A 14,070-nucleotide genomic window follows, 5' to 3' on the forward strand; every position below is an offset into this window, starting at 1 on the left:
AGAAATCGCCTTGAATTATTTTTACTGTGGTGTGGAGGGGAGAGCTGGGGGGGCGGGCCTCAGGCTTGGGGAGGGGCACCCAGTGTGGATGGCAGCCACCCCCGCCCCTCAGCCCTCGCTCCTGCCTGGACTACCCCTCCTCCCCCTCAGAGAGAGGCCTGTTCATGGCCGTGTGGAACGAGGCTCTGTGGCCCGGCTCGGGGAATCCGACAGCAGGACCGGCCTGAGCGGGGCTCCTGGAGACAGGACTGGAGCCCGGACCCCGGGGAGCTGGGTGGCAGGCCTGCGGGCGTTCTAGGTGTCGCAGCTGGCAAGCCTCCGCGGATGCATCCCCCTCCTGGTTCCCTTGGGGGCTTCTTCCTACTTCCTGCTACCGGCTGCCCGCCTCCCCTCCCCCCAGCCTTACCCTGGACGTCTTATCTGTTTGTCCATAGATCCTGTAGGTGCTTCCCCATATCCCTCAGAACTGACAGCGTTGGTGTGTGAGGGCCACTTCCAGCTGCCAACATCTGCATGCCTTCATTCCCGGGGCGGCTGCAGTTCCGGGGAGTTAATGCCGACGAGGAGCAGCTGTCATCCGGTGACGATAGGGATTGGTGTGTAAACACCCCAGCTCCCTGCCCTCGGGTGGGGACTTTCCCAAGCCTTCCTCCCCGTCCTGGCGCCCATGTCAATGTTGTGTTTGCAGCACCAGTAAGTCCCTCCCCACTGAGTCCACAGCTGACACACAGTAGGTGCTCAGGATGTGGAAATGAATAAATGAATGAATGAATGAGTGCAGAGAATGCCCAGGTTTCCACCAACCTCTGGCCTCACACCTTGGAGTGAGGGAATGAAGAAGGATGGGCGGCTGCAGTTCCGGGCTCCGGTGACGATAGAGATTGGTGTGCAAACACCCCAGCTCCCTGCCCTTGGGTGGGACTTTCCCAAGCCTTCCTCCCCGTCCTGGAAAGTCCTGGCGCCCATGTCGATGTTGTGTTTGCAGCACCAGTAAGTCCCTCCCCACTGAGTCCACAGCTGACACGCAGTAGGTGCTCAGGATGTGGAAATGAATGAATGAATGGATGAATGAGTGCAGAGAATGCCCAGGTTTCCACCAACCTCTGGCCTCACACCTTGGAGTGAAGGAATGAAGAAGGAATAAACATAAAAAGCTTTGAAACGATTGCAGTCCATGTAGGTGCAACAATAATGAATAAAGGAAGAGGTACAGTCACGGAGCGCTTTCTATGGGTTAGAAACTCTACTGAGGGCTTCTCACGATGGGCTCATTTTACAAAGGGTATAATTATAAACGCTACAATATTTGAATTCTTACAAGTTTGAAAGAGAAGGAAACTTCCATTTGCAGTGGGAAAACTGAGGTAAGAGGAGAGAAGCAGCGTAGGGTGAAGGCTCTGGAGTCTCAAGAACCCTGAGTTCTGAGTTTGAATCCTGCCTCTACCACTTTTTTGCTGTGTGACCTTGGACAGGTTAACCTCTCTGAGACTCAGCTTCTCACCTGTAATAGGAGATACTAGTATTTCCTTTAAAGATGGTTGTGAGGATGGAGTTTAATGAGACAGCAGACAGAGGTTCCTTCAATGAGCTTGGTAGGGGCTCAATCCACAAAGCCCAACTCTGCTCCTCCCTGACTGTGCAACCTTGGGCAAGTTGCTTGATCTCTCTGAGCCTCAACTTCCTCTAAAATGGAATGATGGATAAATGCAACACTTACCTCTTGGACTTGTTGGGAGGATGGGAAGAGCTCAGTGCAGAGACAGTGCCTGCCTCATGATAAGATCTCTTACTACCTACATGTTAGCAATTCTTACTGATTGAAATGCAGCCAGGTCTTGAATCCATCAAATATTCAGCAAATATTATCTGACATTTGTTATGGGTTGAATTGTGTCCCCAAAAGGCACGTTGAAGCCCTAACCAGTTTGGCTCAGTGGATAGAGCATTGGCCTGCAGACTGAAGGGTCCCAGGTTCGATTCCGGTCAAGGGCATGTACCTTGGTTGCGGGCACATTCCCAGTAGAAGGTGTGCAGGAGGCAGCTGATCGATGTTTCTCTCTCATCGATGTTTCTAGCTCTCTATCCCTCTCTCTTCCTCTCTGTAAAAAATCAATAAAACGTATATTTAAAAAAAAAAAGGCAGGTTGAAGTCCTAAGCCCCAATACTCAGAACGTATTGAACACAGGGTGTGGGCAGAGGTAACTGAGTTATAGGGAGGGCCTGCGGGCGGGCCTGGATCCAGTAGGACAGGCATCTCTATAGGACGGGAAACCTGGACACGGCGGCAGACACACACAGAGGAAAGACGACGGAAGACACAGAGAGAAGACGCCCGTGTGACAGTGATGCCTCTACCCACCAAGGACTGCAGGAGAATTCCAGAAGCTGCAGGAGCCAGGTGAGGATTCTGGCTGGAGCTGTGGGAGACAGAGCAGCCCTGCCCAGGCCTCGATTCCAGCTCCCAGCCCCCAGGACAGTGAGACAGTGCGTTTCAGGGCTGGGCGTTGACTTGACCTTCGCTGTGGTAAAATATAACCTACAATCGACCATTTCAGTGGCTGTTAGTGTACACTTGGGTGGCGTTCAGCACATTCACGTGGTTGTACAATCATGACCCTCCGTCTCCAGAGGGTTTTTCATTTTGCAAAACTGAAACTCGGCCCCGATAAACACCAGCCCCCCATCCCTCCCTCCTTGCAGCCCCTGGCACCCACCTTCCACTTTCTGCCTCTGTGACTTTAACTGCCCGAGGACTCTCGCGCGAGTGCGGTGACATGGCGCTTGTCCTGGTATCTGACTTGTTACCCTCAGCATAACGTGTGCCAGGTGCATCCATGTCGCAGCGTGGCCCGAATTCCCTCCCATGCTGGGGCTGAGCGGCATCTCAGTGTGTGCACAGAGCACGTCTTGTTCAGGCGTTTGGTCAGCGACGGACACTTGTCCTTGGAAATCCAGCAAAGTAAAGAGTAACGTGATGCCAGGGGGTGGGACGTGCTGGAGAGGGAACAGCTTGGCTAGCGGGCTGGGGTGTGGGTGGTGCGTGCGCGTGCGCGTGTGCACGGGCGCAGGTGTGTGCACGCACGTGAGTGTGCACGTGTGCGTGCGCGTGCATGTGTGTGCGCATGTGCCGGGAGCGTAAAAGATGGGGAGAGCTGGTCTCTTCACTCGAACTCCTGTCTCCAAGCCCCAGCGCTGTCCCCTCTCCTGCCGGACCTTGGGTCGTCAAGGCACAGAGGGGCTGCATGGAAGGAGCATAAAGGCCGTGGAGAGGCCATGGCGGGGCGGGCAGCAGGGCGGACAGCAGGGTTTCTCCGAACCTCAGGGGCCTGGGGGCCTGGGAGCACCTCCCCTAAGCGCAGCAGGTGCTGGGACAGCCAGGGGCCTCAGCATGAAGCCCGCTCTCCTCGCCCTGCGCCACCAGGCCCTGCCCCTGCTGGAACTGTCTTCCCAACCTGGCTCCCAGGCTGGTTTCTCCGGACCCAGAGGACTTCTCTTCCCCTGAGCCCTCCAGGGAGGTCCAGGCTGCCACCACCTTCTAGAACAGAGCACAGCACCACGCAGATGTCTGGTGAGTGGGTGTTGGATGGATGAAGCTGGATTCTGCCAAACCACCCTCTTGAACTTGATTTTTTATCCAGGGCCACTGAGTTTTGCCTCTGTCTGCCTTCCCCCAGGGCCCCATGGCCCACACCAGTGAACCCAGCATGCCCCCGGCCCTGGCAGCCAGACAGCTGATGCATGCAGAGCGCGCATCTCCTTGCCCGGCCGCCTGACCGCCCTGGCCTGGCAGATCTGAAAGCTAATGACATTATTGTGCAGACACAATGTCTGTGGGCATTTGCTGACCTGGCCTTTGGTGCGGGCTTAATCCCCCATTCTCGCCCTGCTTTCCCGGGGGCCGCAGTCTTGGCACCGGCACCCCGGGGGGAGGTATAAAGGCCACCTCCCGCCGGCCGGGCCTCACAGGCGCTCTCGGTGCCGGTGTCGCTGGTAAGAATGCCTCTCTCGCTCGCCTGGCCTTTTCCTCGCGTGCTCATCCCTGATGGAGACTGGGAGGCCTGGGTTCGATCCCAGATGCCACTACTTTCTGCCAAGGTGACCTGGGCAAAGGCTTCAGTGCTCTAAGCCTCAGCTCTAGGGCAGCCTGAGACCAGGCAGATAAAGGCAAGGCCTGCAGTGCTGGGGCCCGAGGTCCCCCAGGTGAGGAAGCCGAGGGCCCAGGAGGGTCCTCACTGCCGTTCCCCCCGCCCCCTGTGTCCTCCAGGTCATTCTTGCTCGGGACAGCCCACCATGGCCTCAGACCACCAGACCCAAGCGGGCAAGCCACAGCCCCTCAACCCCAAGGTAGGTGCCACATGGGTGCAGAGGGGTGCAGGGGGGTGCAGGGGGGCCTGGCAGAGCTCCTCTATCAGACTCAGTTTCCCTTCTGTAGAGTGGGGTTGGCATCTGCCTCCCCGGGCCTCCCTCTCTCTGCCTCTGCCCCTCCCTGTGCCTCAGTCTCCCCACTTCCATGGGGTGCGGGGAGGGGGGGCGGCGCTGATTGTGAAGGCTCCTCCCTGGCCCACCACGGGCAGGTCAGAATCCCAGCACCAGCTTCCGGCTTTGGAGACTTAAGTTGCTTTGCCTTACCACCCCCCAACCCCCACACTATTGTCCATGGGGGCCCCCTAGGGCCAGGGTGGACCCTCGTCCCAGCTAAGAAAGGCCTTGTGAAGGGGAGATGGGGTGTGTGACCCTGGCCAGCCTCTCGGCCTCTCTGAGCCTCGGTTCCCTCATTCATAACATAAAGAGAATTGAATTCACGACACAGGGTGATTGTGAAGAGGCCAAGCACAGACTCGGCCTCACGCCTGGCTGTGGGGGGGTCCACCGATGCCAGCTACCAGCAGTGTCTTCTTTGCTTTCTCACCCTCCACGTCCTTGTCCCAATGTAAGCTCGTCACACCCAACCTGCCCCAAACCTCGACCTTCAACTATCCGACAGGCTGCTCTGTTTCCCTCTGCACTGGGGCCTGGGCAGGGTGTCCACCCCGGAACTGCCCTCTGTCACCCCATTCTGTCCCTTGAGGGGCTTACTTTCTAGAGGAAAGACAGTCAATAAATAAACCAGTAACTATATGACTTCAAGGAGTGAGAAGTGTTACAGAGAAGCATAGAGTGTGGGTTCCTGAGAGTCGGGGTGCAGGAGGCATGGTGTGACAGCCAAGGTGCTCAGAGAGGGCTTCTCCGAGGAGGTGGCATTCGAACAAAGACCCAGGTCAAGGCAGGGAGCAGCCACGTGAAAACCGGGGAGCGGGCAGGGGAGAGCATTCCAGGCAGAGGGCACGGCAGGTGCAAAGGCCCGGGGGGTCGGAGCGAGCTGGGTGGCTTTGAGGAACAGCAGAAAGGCCAGCGTCACGTGACTTAGAGCAGCTCTGTCCAATCGACATAAAACCAGAGCCCCATAGAAAACCGGGGAGCGGGGCAGGGGAGAGCATTCCAGGCAGAGGGCACGGCAGGTGCAAAGGCCCGGGGGTCAGAGCGAGCTGGGTGGCTTTGAGGAACAGCAGAAAGGCCGGCGTCACGTGACTTAGAGCAGCTCTGTCCAATCGACATAAAACCAGAGCCCCATAGATATCATCAGTGGCTTCCTAGTAGCCACGTTCAAAAAGTGCAAAGAAACAGATGAGATGAACCTTCATGCCATATTGTATTAAACCCAATACAGTCTAATGTGAAGTCAATAGGCACATTATGAGGGAGCTGCGTGACATGATTGTCTTCATACTAAATCTTACAAACCGGATGTGTATTTTATGCCGATAACACATCTTCCTTCGGACCAGTTGCCCCTGCTCAATAGGTATATGTAGCTAATGGACAGCGCAGGTGTAAAGGGTTAGAAACGTGTAAAACTTTCGCGTCCATTTGTCGATAAAGAACCACAACGCCAATAGCTCCCCGGCTCTCCAGGGCCTTTCGAATGAACGGAAAGGCTGCCATTCCTCGCTCTCTCCACCCCGCCAGCCCTTGTTCCCCAGCCCCTCACTGCCATGCTCTTGACTCTTCTTGGTGACCCTGCGAAATAGGAGCGATCCCCCATTTCCCAGATGGGCAGGCCGAGGCTCGGAGCAGTCAAGCTGCTTCCTAGGGGTGCACAGCTGGAGGCAGGAGGGGTGACACCGATGCCCGCGTCTCCTGACCGTCTGTCGTCGAGTCAGTGACCGCAAAGGCGGAATGGAGCCCTGGAATTTGTCTCTGAGCCCTGGCAGGCCTGCCTTCCCTGGCTTTCTGTGGCTGATCCCCGGCCTGGGAGAGAGGGACACGTTTACCCAGCCTCTGCTGACCGGGCGGGTTGCACGGCTGCCCTCCTGGGAGGCCGCTGCCCTGAGCCCCCTTCTTCATCCAGAGGCAGCCCCTGGGGAAGTGGCTGGAAAAGCCCTGCCCCCTGGCCCCCCCCCTTCTCTGGGCCCCAGATGCTCTCTGGAATCATAAAAGGTGGCAGCTGGCCTCCCCTTAGCACGTGGCTCTGAGGCCTTGGGCTGGTGAGAGGACCGGGTGGGGCAAGGGAAGGGAAGTCCTCGGGGGAGGCCCGAGGGAGAGCTGGGAAGCTCTGAGGCATCAAGCAAGGGCCAGGTACGTGTGGTTCGCTGGTGATGCGGGGCTAAGGGTGTGGATGGCGGGGGGTCTGAGGCAGCTCCCCCAGGAGCAGGAGAAACTCGCTGCGCCCACCGTGCCCTGCAGACCCGTGGTGCCAGCCCCGCCTGGGAGCTCACTGGACATGCAGACCTGCTGGCTGGGACCCCAGGGAGGAAGCCTGCAGCCTCCTTCGAGGCTCCGGAGTCCCCTCCCCACCCACCGCCCTGCTCTCCCTCTTCTCCGTGGCGACGGGGACTGACTTTCTCCTGCTGTTACAGATCATCATCTTCGAGCAGGAGAACTTCCAGGGCCGCTCGCAGGAGCTCAGCGGGCCCTGCCCCAACCTGAAGGAGACGGGCATGGACAAGGCCGGCTCCGTGCTGGTGCAGGCTGGACCGTAGGTACCGGGGAGGCCGCCCCCCTCGGGGTGCCAGGCTGGGGCAATCGGGGGACCAAGATCTGGGGCCCGGCAGCCTAGCGGGAGGATGTGCGCTTTGGAGTCAGAGAGAGCTGGGTTCAGATCCTGCCTCCACCACTTTCTGGGCTGGGCGGCTTCCCTCTCGGAGCCTCAGTTTCCCCCTCTGTAGGATGAGGATGGCCATGCCCTCCTGAGGACGAAGGGGCAGGGCTCATGGGAAGAGTCTGACCTCGAGGCAGGGAGTCGGCCACAGTCACGGCTGTGGGCCTTTTGAGAATTGTCTGTCTCTGGCTCCGGGAATGTCCTCTCAAGGATTGCCTTCCGGGGACACGTGACTAATAGAAAGAGGAGAGTGGGGTAAAGGAGACACCGCTTGGAAATGTCTGGCATGTGGAGGCGGTTCGTTGCCAGGGTGAACCCTGCAGCCTGGAGCCCTAATGGCTGTTCAGAGCGATCATCTAAGTGGTAATGGGAGGGGTGAGCCTGTTTCTTGCTGCTTTTAGAAGAGGATGTGCCCTGTCTGGGTCTGGCAATGTTGCTCTAGGCAACGGGTCCTTAGGAAGCAGTTGTCGAGAGCTCACCGACACCTGTCAGCGTGCGGGCATTGGGAAGTGCGTGTCCGCCATCGTGGGAGCATTTACACCAGGGAAATTGGCAAATGCCACCATCAGAGCTTTGTGTTTGCTTTTGAGAGCTGGCTGTTCCTTCCAGCATACCCTGGGCCCTCGTGCATGGGCCTGTAGGTCTGTATTTGCTGCCAGGCCGTCTGGCTTATTTCCTGCTTGGTTTCCAGATGGTTGAAGTCAGTGTAGCGCTGGGTTCTGGATAACTGAGGTGATTGTGCTCTTGGATTGGCTGTACTTGGACTTGGGTGGGGCTACTATTCCTTGATGAGCTGAGCAGGTGTGAGCTTCTCTCTCTCTCCTTCTCCCTCTCCCTCTCCCTCTCCCTCTCCCTCTCCCTCTCCCTCTCCTCTCCCTCCTCTCCCTCTCCCTCTCCCTCTCCCTCTCCACTGCAGCTGGGTGGGCTACGAACAAGCCAACTGCAAGGGCGAGCAGTTCGTGTTTGAGAAGGGGGAGTACCCCCGCTGGGACTCGTGGACCAGCAGTCGGAGGACGGACTCCCTCAGCTCCCTGAGGCCCATCAAAGTGGTGAGCCCCTTCCCCTCCCCCTCCTTCCTCTTTATCGCCTTGGGGTTAGGGGTCTAGGGACCAGATAGAAGCCTTCACCTCCAGCAGTGTGCCCCTTCTGATTGGCAGGGGACGTCCTGGCTGTGTGACCCTAAAAAAGTCACTTCCCCCTCCCCGAGCCTCAGTTTTCTCCTCTGTAAAATGGGGATATTCGTCTCCTGTCCTGAGATTCCATCATGCTTAGTCTGAGAGCTGCACAACCCCATGGAGCTCCATTCACAAGACTTCAAATGGTCCAAGGGGGGCGCTGTTCACGTTCTATTCTGTGTGGACGGTGTTTCCAGGGATGTATAACTCTTGCTACAGAGCAGACGCTCAGTCACGTGTAGCCGTTGTGAAGACGGGAAGGACTTCCGGGGTGGGTTGTGGTGGAGAGCGGCTCAGCTCTCATTCTTAGCTCAAGCCCGTGTGGCCTGTGGGCCTTTCTCTGGTCCTGATTCTTCCTAGTGTTTGAACTGGGGGTCGACACAGAGCCCAGCAGGGCTCAGCCACACTCCCCAGCCTTCCCAGCCCTGTCCAGTTCTCCCCAAAGCCTGACGGAAGATTGGAGAACATTGGACGCAGCCTTCTGCACACCTGGGTTCCTATGTGGCTCTGGCACTGGCAGCTGTGTGACCTTGGGCAAGTCACTCGACCTGTCTGGGCCTCAGTTTCCTCATCGGCCGAATGGCACAAGTGGCTGAAAGGATTAAAGGAGCAGGAGGACGGGAAGAGACGTGGAGATGAAGGAAAGCAAAATATGTCATGTCACCTAGAGGCACCATAAGGCCGTGTGTGTGTGTGTGTGTGTGTGTAGCTCCTGGCTGGCATTTATTTTAAACAGGGAGTTGAAGCTATGGGAGGGAAAGTGACATTTCAGAATCAAATATTCCCCAAAGTGTAGACTCTGGAGTGTCCATTTCAGGACGGTAGCCCAATAGGATCTCAACAAACAGCTGCTGTTCATTGGCAATTGTCACAGACACTCGGGTGGTGGGGTCCTGGGCCGAGGCCATGGCGTAGCTGCTGACCCCAACCCCAGGGCGTGAGGATGGTGGGAGGGCTCACTCCGGCCCCTGCCCTGCACTGACCCCCCCCCCCCCCCCCCCCCCCGGGAGTGGAGCCCAAGATCATCCTCTACGAGAACCCCAACTTCACGGGGAAGAAGATGGAGATCCTCGACGACGACGTGCCCAGCTTCCACGCCCACGGCTACCAGGAGAAGGTGTCCTCCGTGCGGGTGCAGAGCGGCACGTGAGTACAGACAGACCAGGCCCGGCTCGCCCGGCGCCAGGAGCCGGGACCCTGGGTCCTAAGTCCTGCCCTGCCCTGAGCGTTGGGGATCCTGCTCACCCCCCCCCCCCCCCCCGCAAGCTGGGCATGGATGCATCGGCCACGTGTGGTGGCTTTCAGCCCTGCAGTTCCACCCAGACCTGCCTTCTGGGCAACACCTTACCTTTGGAGGAGGGAGACCTTGGCCTTAGCCTCACTCCCAAGGTTCCTGTTGGTGGGGAGGCCGGAGGGCAGGGGGCAGAGACAGGGGTAGTAGCAGGAGCCTGGGAATGAGCTGAGTGGTCCTACTAAGCTGTGAGGCAGGGAGCCCATCCACGCTGGCCCTTTTTTTTTCTTCCCAATTGATTTTAGAGAAAGAGAAAGGAAGGAAGAGGGAGGGAGAAAGAGAAACATCGATGTGTTGTTGCACTTATTGATACATTCATTGGTTGATTCTTGTATGTGCCCTGACCGGGGAGCCAACCTGCACCTTGGCGTAGTGGGACAAGGCTCTAACCACTGATCTACCCGGCCAGGGCAGGCCCTGCTGGCCTGATCATGCATGAACTCCTGAGTTGGGTGAAAGGAGTTGTCATTTCCCACCACGTTAACCTTCTTTGGCACGTGAAGCTTGGTCACCAGCACTGGGGGGTTTCTCACTGGGAGACTTTTTGATGTAAGAGGGGCCCACGGGTGGGCTCGGGCAGTGGCGTGCTGCGGCCGGCTTGTACCAGCTTGCAAGAGCCGACTGTTAATTTTTCAGAATTTTCATAAGCTGGTGGTTGAATCATTAGCAACTTGTAATCAGCCATTGTGGGAGCATTACAAGTATTACAAGTACACCAGGGGAATTGGGAACATGCTATAAACCAAGACTTTGTTCCCCCAATGCGGGTAGTTTACCATCCCTGTCTGGCCTTCTGGGGTCTGTCAGGCTCCTGAAAGAGCGCGGATAGTTCTGTGTTCATCGCCCCCTTCACTCACTGCTGATTCATCCATTGGTTCCATTCGCCGAGTGCCGCCACGTGCCGGGCCCTGTGTGAGCGGCCTGGCTTCTCCTTGCGTAGTTGACAGTCTAGTCGGGGACAACTGTAAGTGATTTAAGAATCACACACACACATCTGTGCTCCTTCCCTGAGGAAGGGACCCATGAGCTGAGATCTCAAAAAAGAGCAGGAATTGCAGGGTCCAGAGGGACCCCTGGTGAGCAGGAGGGACCCTGCAGAGGCCAGAGCGGCAGGGGTGCAGGGCATGGGGACCCGAGACTGAGGAGCAGAGCTGAGGTGTCCGCGGGGCCGGCCAGGCGGGTCCCTGTGGGCCAGGCTGTGTGACGTTTTCTGGGGAGAAGACTGACTCCATCAGGTACTGGAAAGAGCGAGTCACCCCCTCCATGGTGGCGGCTTCAGATGGGCCTCTGCAGCCCTGCCCGGTTCCTCTTGCGGCCTTGCCGCTGGGCTTGGGGTTGGGGTAAGAGGCCTGTCTTGTTCTAAACGTCAGTGAACTCAAGATCACTCCTTCCACTGACCCCAGTCTCAGGCCTTCAGGCAAAAGGTGCTTCCTGAGGTAGTGAGCTCCCCACCAGGAGAAGGAAGAAAGCAGAGGCTGGGTGCTACAGGGTGAAACTGGGAGGCTCAGTCTTCAGGAGACAGAGAGATCAGCACAAGCGATCAAGTCCACCGTTTCTATGTGGACACCTCTCTCTCTCTCTCTCTGTCTCTCTCTCCCCCTCTCTTCATCTGTTTCTCCTTCTGTCTCCCATGTTCCCTCCCGCCTCTGGGCCTGCAGGTGGGTCGGCTACCAGTACCCTGGCTACCGCGGGCTGCAGTACCTGCTGGAGAAGGGCGATTACAAGGACAGCAGTGACTTTGGGGCTCCCCACCCCCAGGTGCAGTCTGTGCGCCGCATCCGTGACATGCAGTGGCACCAGCGGGGCGCCTTCCACCCCTCCAACTAACGCCCCCCATTTCCTCCTTCCCAGGGGCCTGGTCTGCTGCCCAGGCCCCCCCCCCTTCCCCAGGCCTCTTGGCACGTGAATAAAGTGTGACTTGCAACTGGTCCGCTGCAGTATCTTTTATGCCAGTGGGACTAGGCTGCTGTGTGTGTGTGTGTGTGTGTGGGTGTGTGTGTGTGTGTGTGTGTGTGAGAGAGAGAGAGAGAGAAGCAGAAACTGGGCAAAGGGTAGGACAACAGAGCCCTCATTGAGTCTTAGGGCTCTGCAGCTACTTGGCTGTGTGACCTTGGGCGCAGGGCCCGACCTCTCTGAGCCTCTCTTTCTTGCCTGACTTACAACACCTTTGCCCCGAGTGGCTGTCTTGGCCGGTCACCTGGGCTCCCTCCTAACGTGGTTGCCCCCAGGGGCATGTGGTGGATGCCCCTCCATAGTAATTATTTTAACCATTTTTGCTCATTCAACAGTGTTTCTTTCAGACAAGGAGTAGGCACTTTTTATGCATCATTATTTCCACCGACTTGTCCACCTTCATATGGTTCGTCTCCTCATCAGCTCTCCCCACGAACCCCGCGCCTTCTTTGCACACGTATTGCGATGGCTCACAACTTGTTTGCCCCCCCCCCTCCTTCCCATCACAACTGCACACGTGCTGAGGGCAGGGGCAGGGTCTGCTCGCGCCCCCCCCCCTTCCCAGTGCACTCACACGCTCCCTAGCTGTGCGCATGCGTGAGCCCCCTCCTCTCTTGGGGAAGCCACCCCACCCCTCCTTCTCCAGTGACCTCGCTGCTCCAGGAGCCCCGGTAACAGGAAGGGAACCTCTGCTGTCCAAACTGGACTTGGTTGCTGTGCTGACTTCTCCATCTTCTGAAATCAGCTCACTGCTGGGGCCTCAGCAGAGATGCCTCCTCCCCCTCGGATGGGGCACCACCCCCAGGGCGCCCCCCAGAGCACAGTCCTGGGAGCCGGTCCCAGGGCGAGATGTCCATCCTAACTTCATCGCCCCGCGCCTTAACCAGCCCTGCTGCCACGTTCTCATGGGAACACGGCTCATGGGGCTCACTCAGCAGGAACCTCAATGCTGTGGAACAAACATAGTTCATCTCTTTTTCTATTTTTTATAAAATACATATTTTAATTGATTTCAGAGAGAGGAAGGGAACATCAGTGATGAGAGAGCATCATTGATCGCTGCCTTCTGCACGCCCCCTACTGGGGATTCAGCGCAACTGGACACGTGCCCTGACCAGGGAATGGCACAGTGCCCTCCTGGTTCATGGGTCCACGCTCAACCACTGAGCCACACCAGCCCGGCCGGTTCCTCTCTTTTAAACTTTTCATGCTCCCTCCCTTCTCAGGGCCACCGGGGTGCTCCAGCCGCCTCAGTCTAGAGCAGCGGTTCTCAACCTGTGGGTCGCGACCCTTTCACAGGGGTCGCCTAAGACCATCAGAAAACACATATATTATTACATATTGTTTTTGTGATTAATCACTATGCTTTAATTATGTTCAATTTGTAACAATGAAAATACGTCCTGCATATCAGATATTTACATTAGGATTCATAACAGTAGCAAAATTACAGTTATGAAGTAGCAACGAAAATAATTTTATGGTTGGGGGTCACCACAACATGAGGAGCTGTATTAAAGGGTCGCGGCATTAGGAAGGTTGAGAACCGCTGGTAGAGCATCTACCCGCCTTCACTCCAGGGCAGGCTTCCTACCCTCAGCTCCCCTGGCAGGTCCTGGGGCTGCTCTGTGCACCGCGAGAATTTGCGCAGCATCCCCGCCCCTGTCCACTAGGTGTCACTCTCGCCCCACGTTGTTTCCACCAGCCTTGCTTCCAAAGGCAGCCCGGTCTCCCCTGGGTGGGAAATCAGCGGGCTGAGAACCACTGCTCTAGGCGTTAGGGATCCCCATCCCGGGGGTAAGTTCATCTCTAAAGAGGACAATTGGGGGGGGGGTCACCAATGGCAGGGCTGCAGGCAGGGCTGTGGAGGGGTGGGGAGGAAGGAGGACAAGCTGGACAGGGAGGGCCTGGGTCTCTGACCCTCAGCCTCCAGGATGCAGACTCAGATGAACTGTCAGGGCTGAAGCACCCCCGTCTCTCCTCTCACAAAAGGGGAAACTGAGGTCGGAGGCAAACAGTGAGCTTTGGGTGCCTGAAACACACATGCACAGATATGTTTTTAATATGTACATATATTATCTACACATGAGACGTATATATAGCAACTTATTAAAAATGGATATGGAGTCACCAGTAGGAAAAGAATTTTAGATTTTGTTTCTCTCTGTACCCTTGGGTGGATACACACACACACACGTGCAGCCCAACCTTCTCAGTTCCTTTTGTTCAAGGAAGAGACAGTGGGAGGAATTTGGGGTGCGTTTGCTGCTTGCCCGCGCTCTTTTGCTCTGGAAGCCGTGGCCGGGGGAGAAGGAGGAGGGTGGGGCAGATGGAACCCTATTGCTCAGCCAGAGGGACCCTGTGGGCTAAGTGGGGACAGTGTCATTTTGTCCTTTTGTTAAACTGTTTGGGGGCCTTGATCGGTTTTCAACAGCTGAGTTTTACCCTCCATGTGACGTGCAAGTTGTCAACAAGCAAACACAGGACCATGACCCCAGGGAGGGATGAGGGG

At 57.1% G+C, this 14,070-nt stretch overlaps 1 protein-coding gene across 2 annotated transcripts; it reads left to right on the plus strand.

Moving 5' to 3' along the window:
* The first annotated feature begins 3,906 nt into the window (after positions 1 to 3,906).
* On the plus strand, positions 3,907 to 11,534 carry CRYBB2 (crystallin, beta B2). 2 transcript variants are annotated; one of them, XM_014542475.1, is made up of 6 exons: positions 3,907 to 3,991; positions 4,266 to 4,345; positions 6,898 to 7,016; positions 8,056 to 8,195; positions 9,325 to 9,460; positions 11,264 to 11,533. In XM_014542475.1, the coding sequence occupies exons 2-6, from the start codon at positions 4,292 to 4,294 to the stop codon at positions 11,430 to 11,432; spliced, it is 618 nt and encodes a 205-aa protein (XP_014397961.1). In that variant the 5' UTR covers positions 3,907 to 3,991; positions 4,266 to 4,291; the 3' UTR covers positions 11,433 to 11,533. The 2 variants fall into 2 exon arrangements, with proteins under 2 accessions (XP_014397961.1, XP_014397962.1); XM_014542476.1 differs by lacking the exon at positions 3,907 to 3,991 and adding an exon at positions 3,998 to 4,165 and having other exon boundaries at positions 11,264 to 11,534.
* The last annotated feature ends 2,536 nt before the right edge of the window (positions 11,535 to 14,070 follow it).

Source organism: Myotis brandtii, unplaced genomic scaffold, assembly GCF_000412655.1.
Source record: "Myotis brandtii unplaced genomic scaffold, ASM41265v1 scaffold303, whole genome shotgun sequence".
In the NCBI taxonomy this organism is placed as follows: domain Eukaryota; kingdom Metazoa; phylum Chordata; class Mammalia; order Chiroptera; family Vespertilionidae; genus Myotis; species Myotis brandtii.

Excerpts from the sequence above, each read along its gene's own strand:
- CRYBB2 (XM_014542475.1), top strand. The coding sequence starts at position 4,292 with ATGGCCTCAGACCACCAGACCCAAGCGGGCAAGCCACAGCCCCTCAAC. Across the intron at positions 8,196-9,324 it reads GCCCATCAAAGTGGTGAGCC|TGGAGCCCAAGATCATCCTC; the intron begins CCTTCCCCTCCC and ends CCCCCCCGGGAG. Across the intron at positions 9,461-11,263 it reads GTGCGGGTGCAGAGCGGCAC|GTGGGTCGGCTACCAGTACC; the intron begins GTGAGTACAGAC and ends CTGGGCCTGCAG.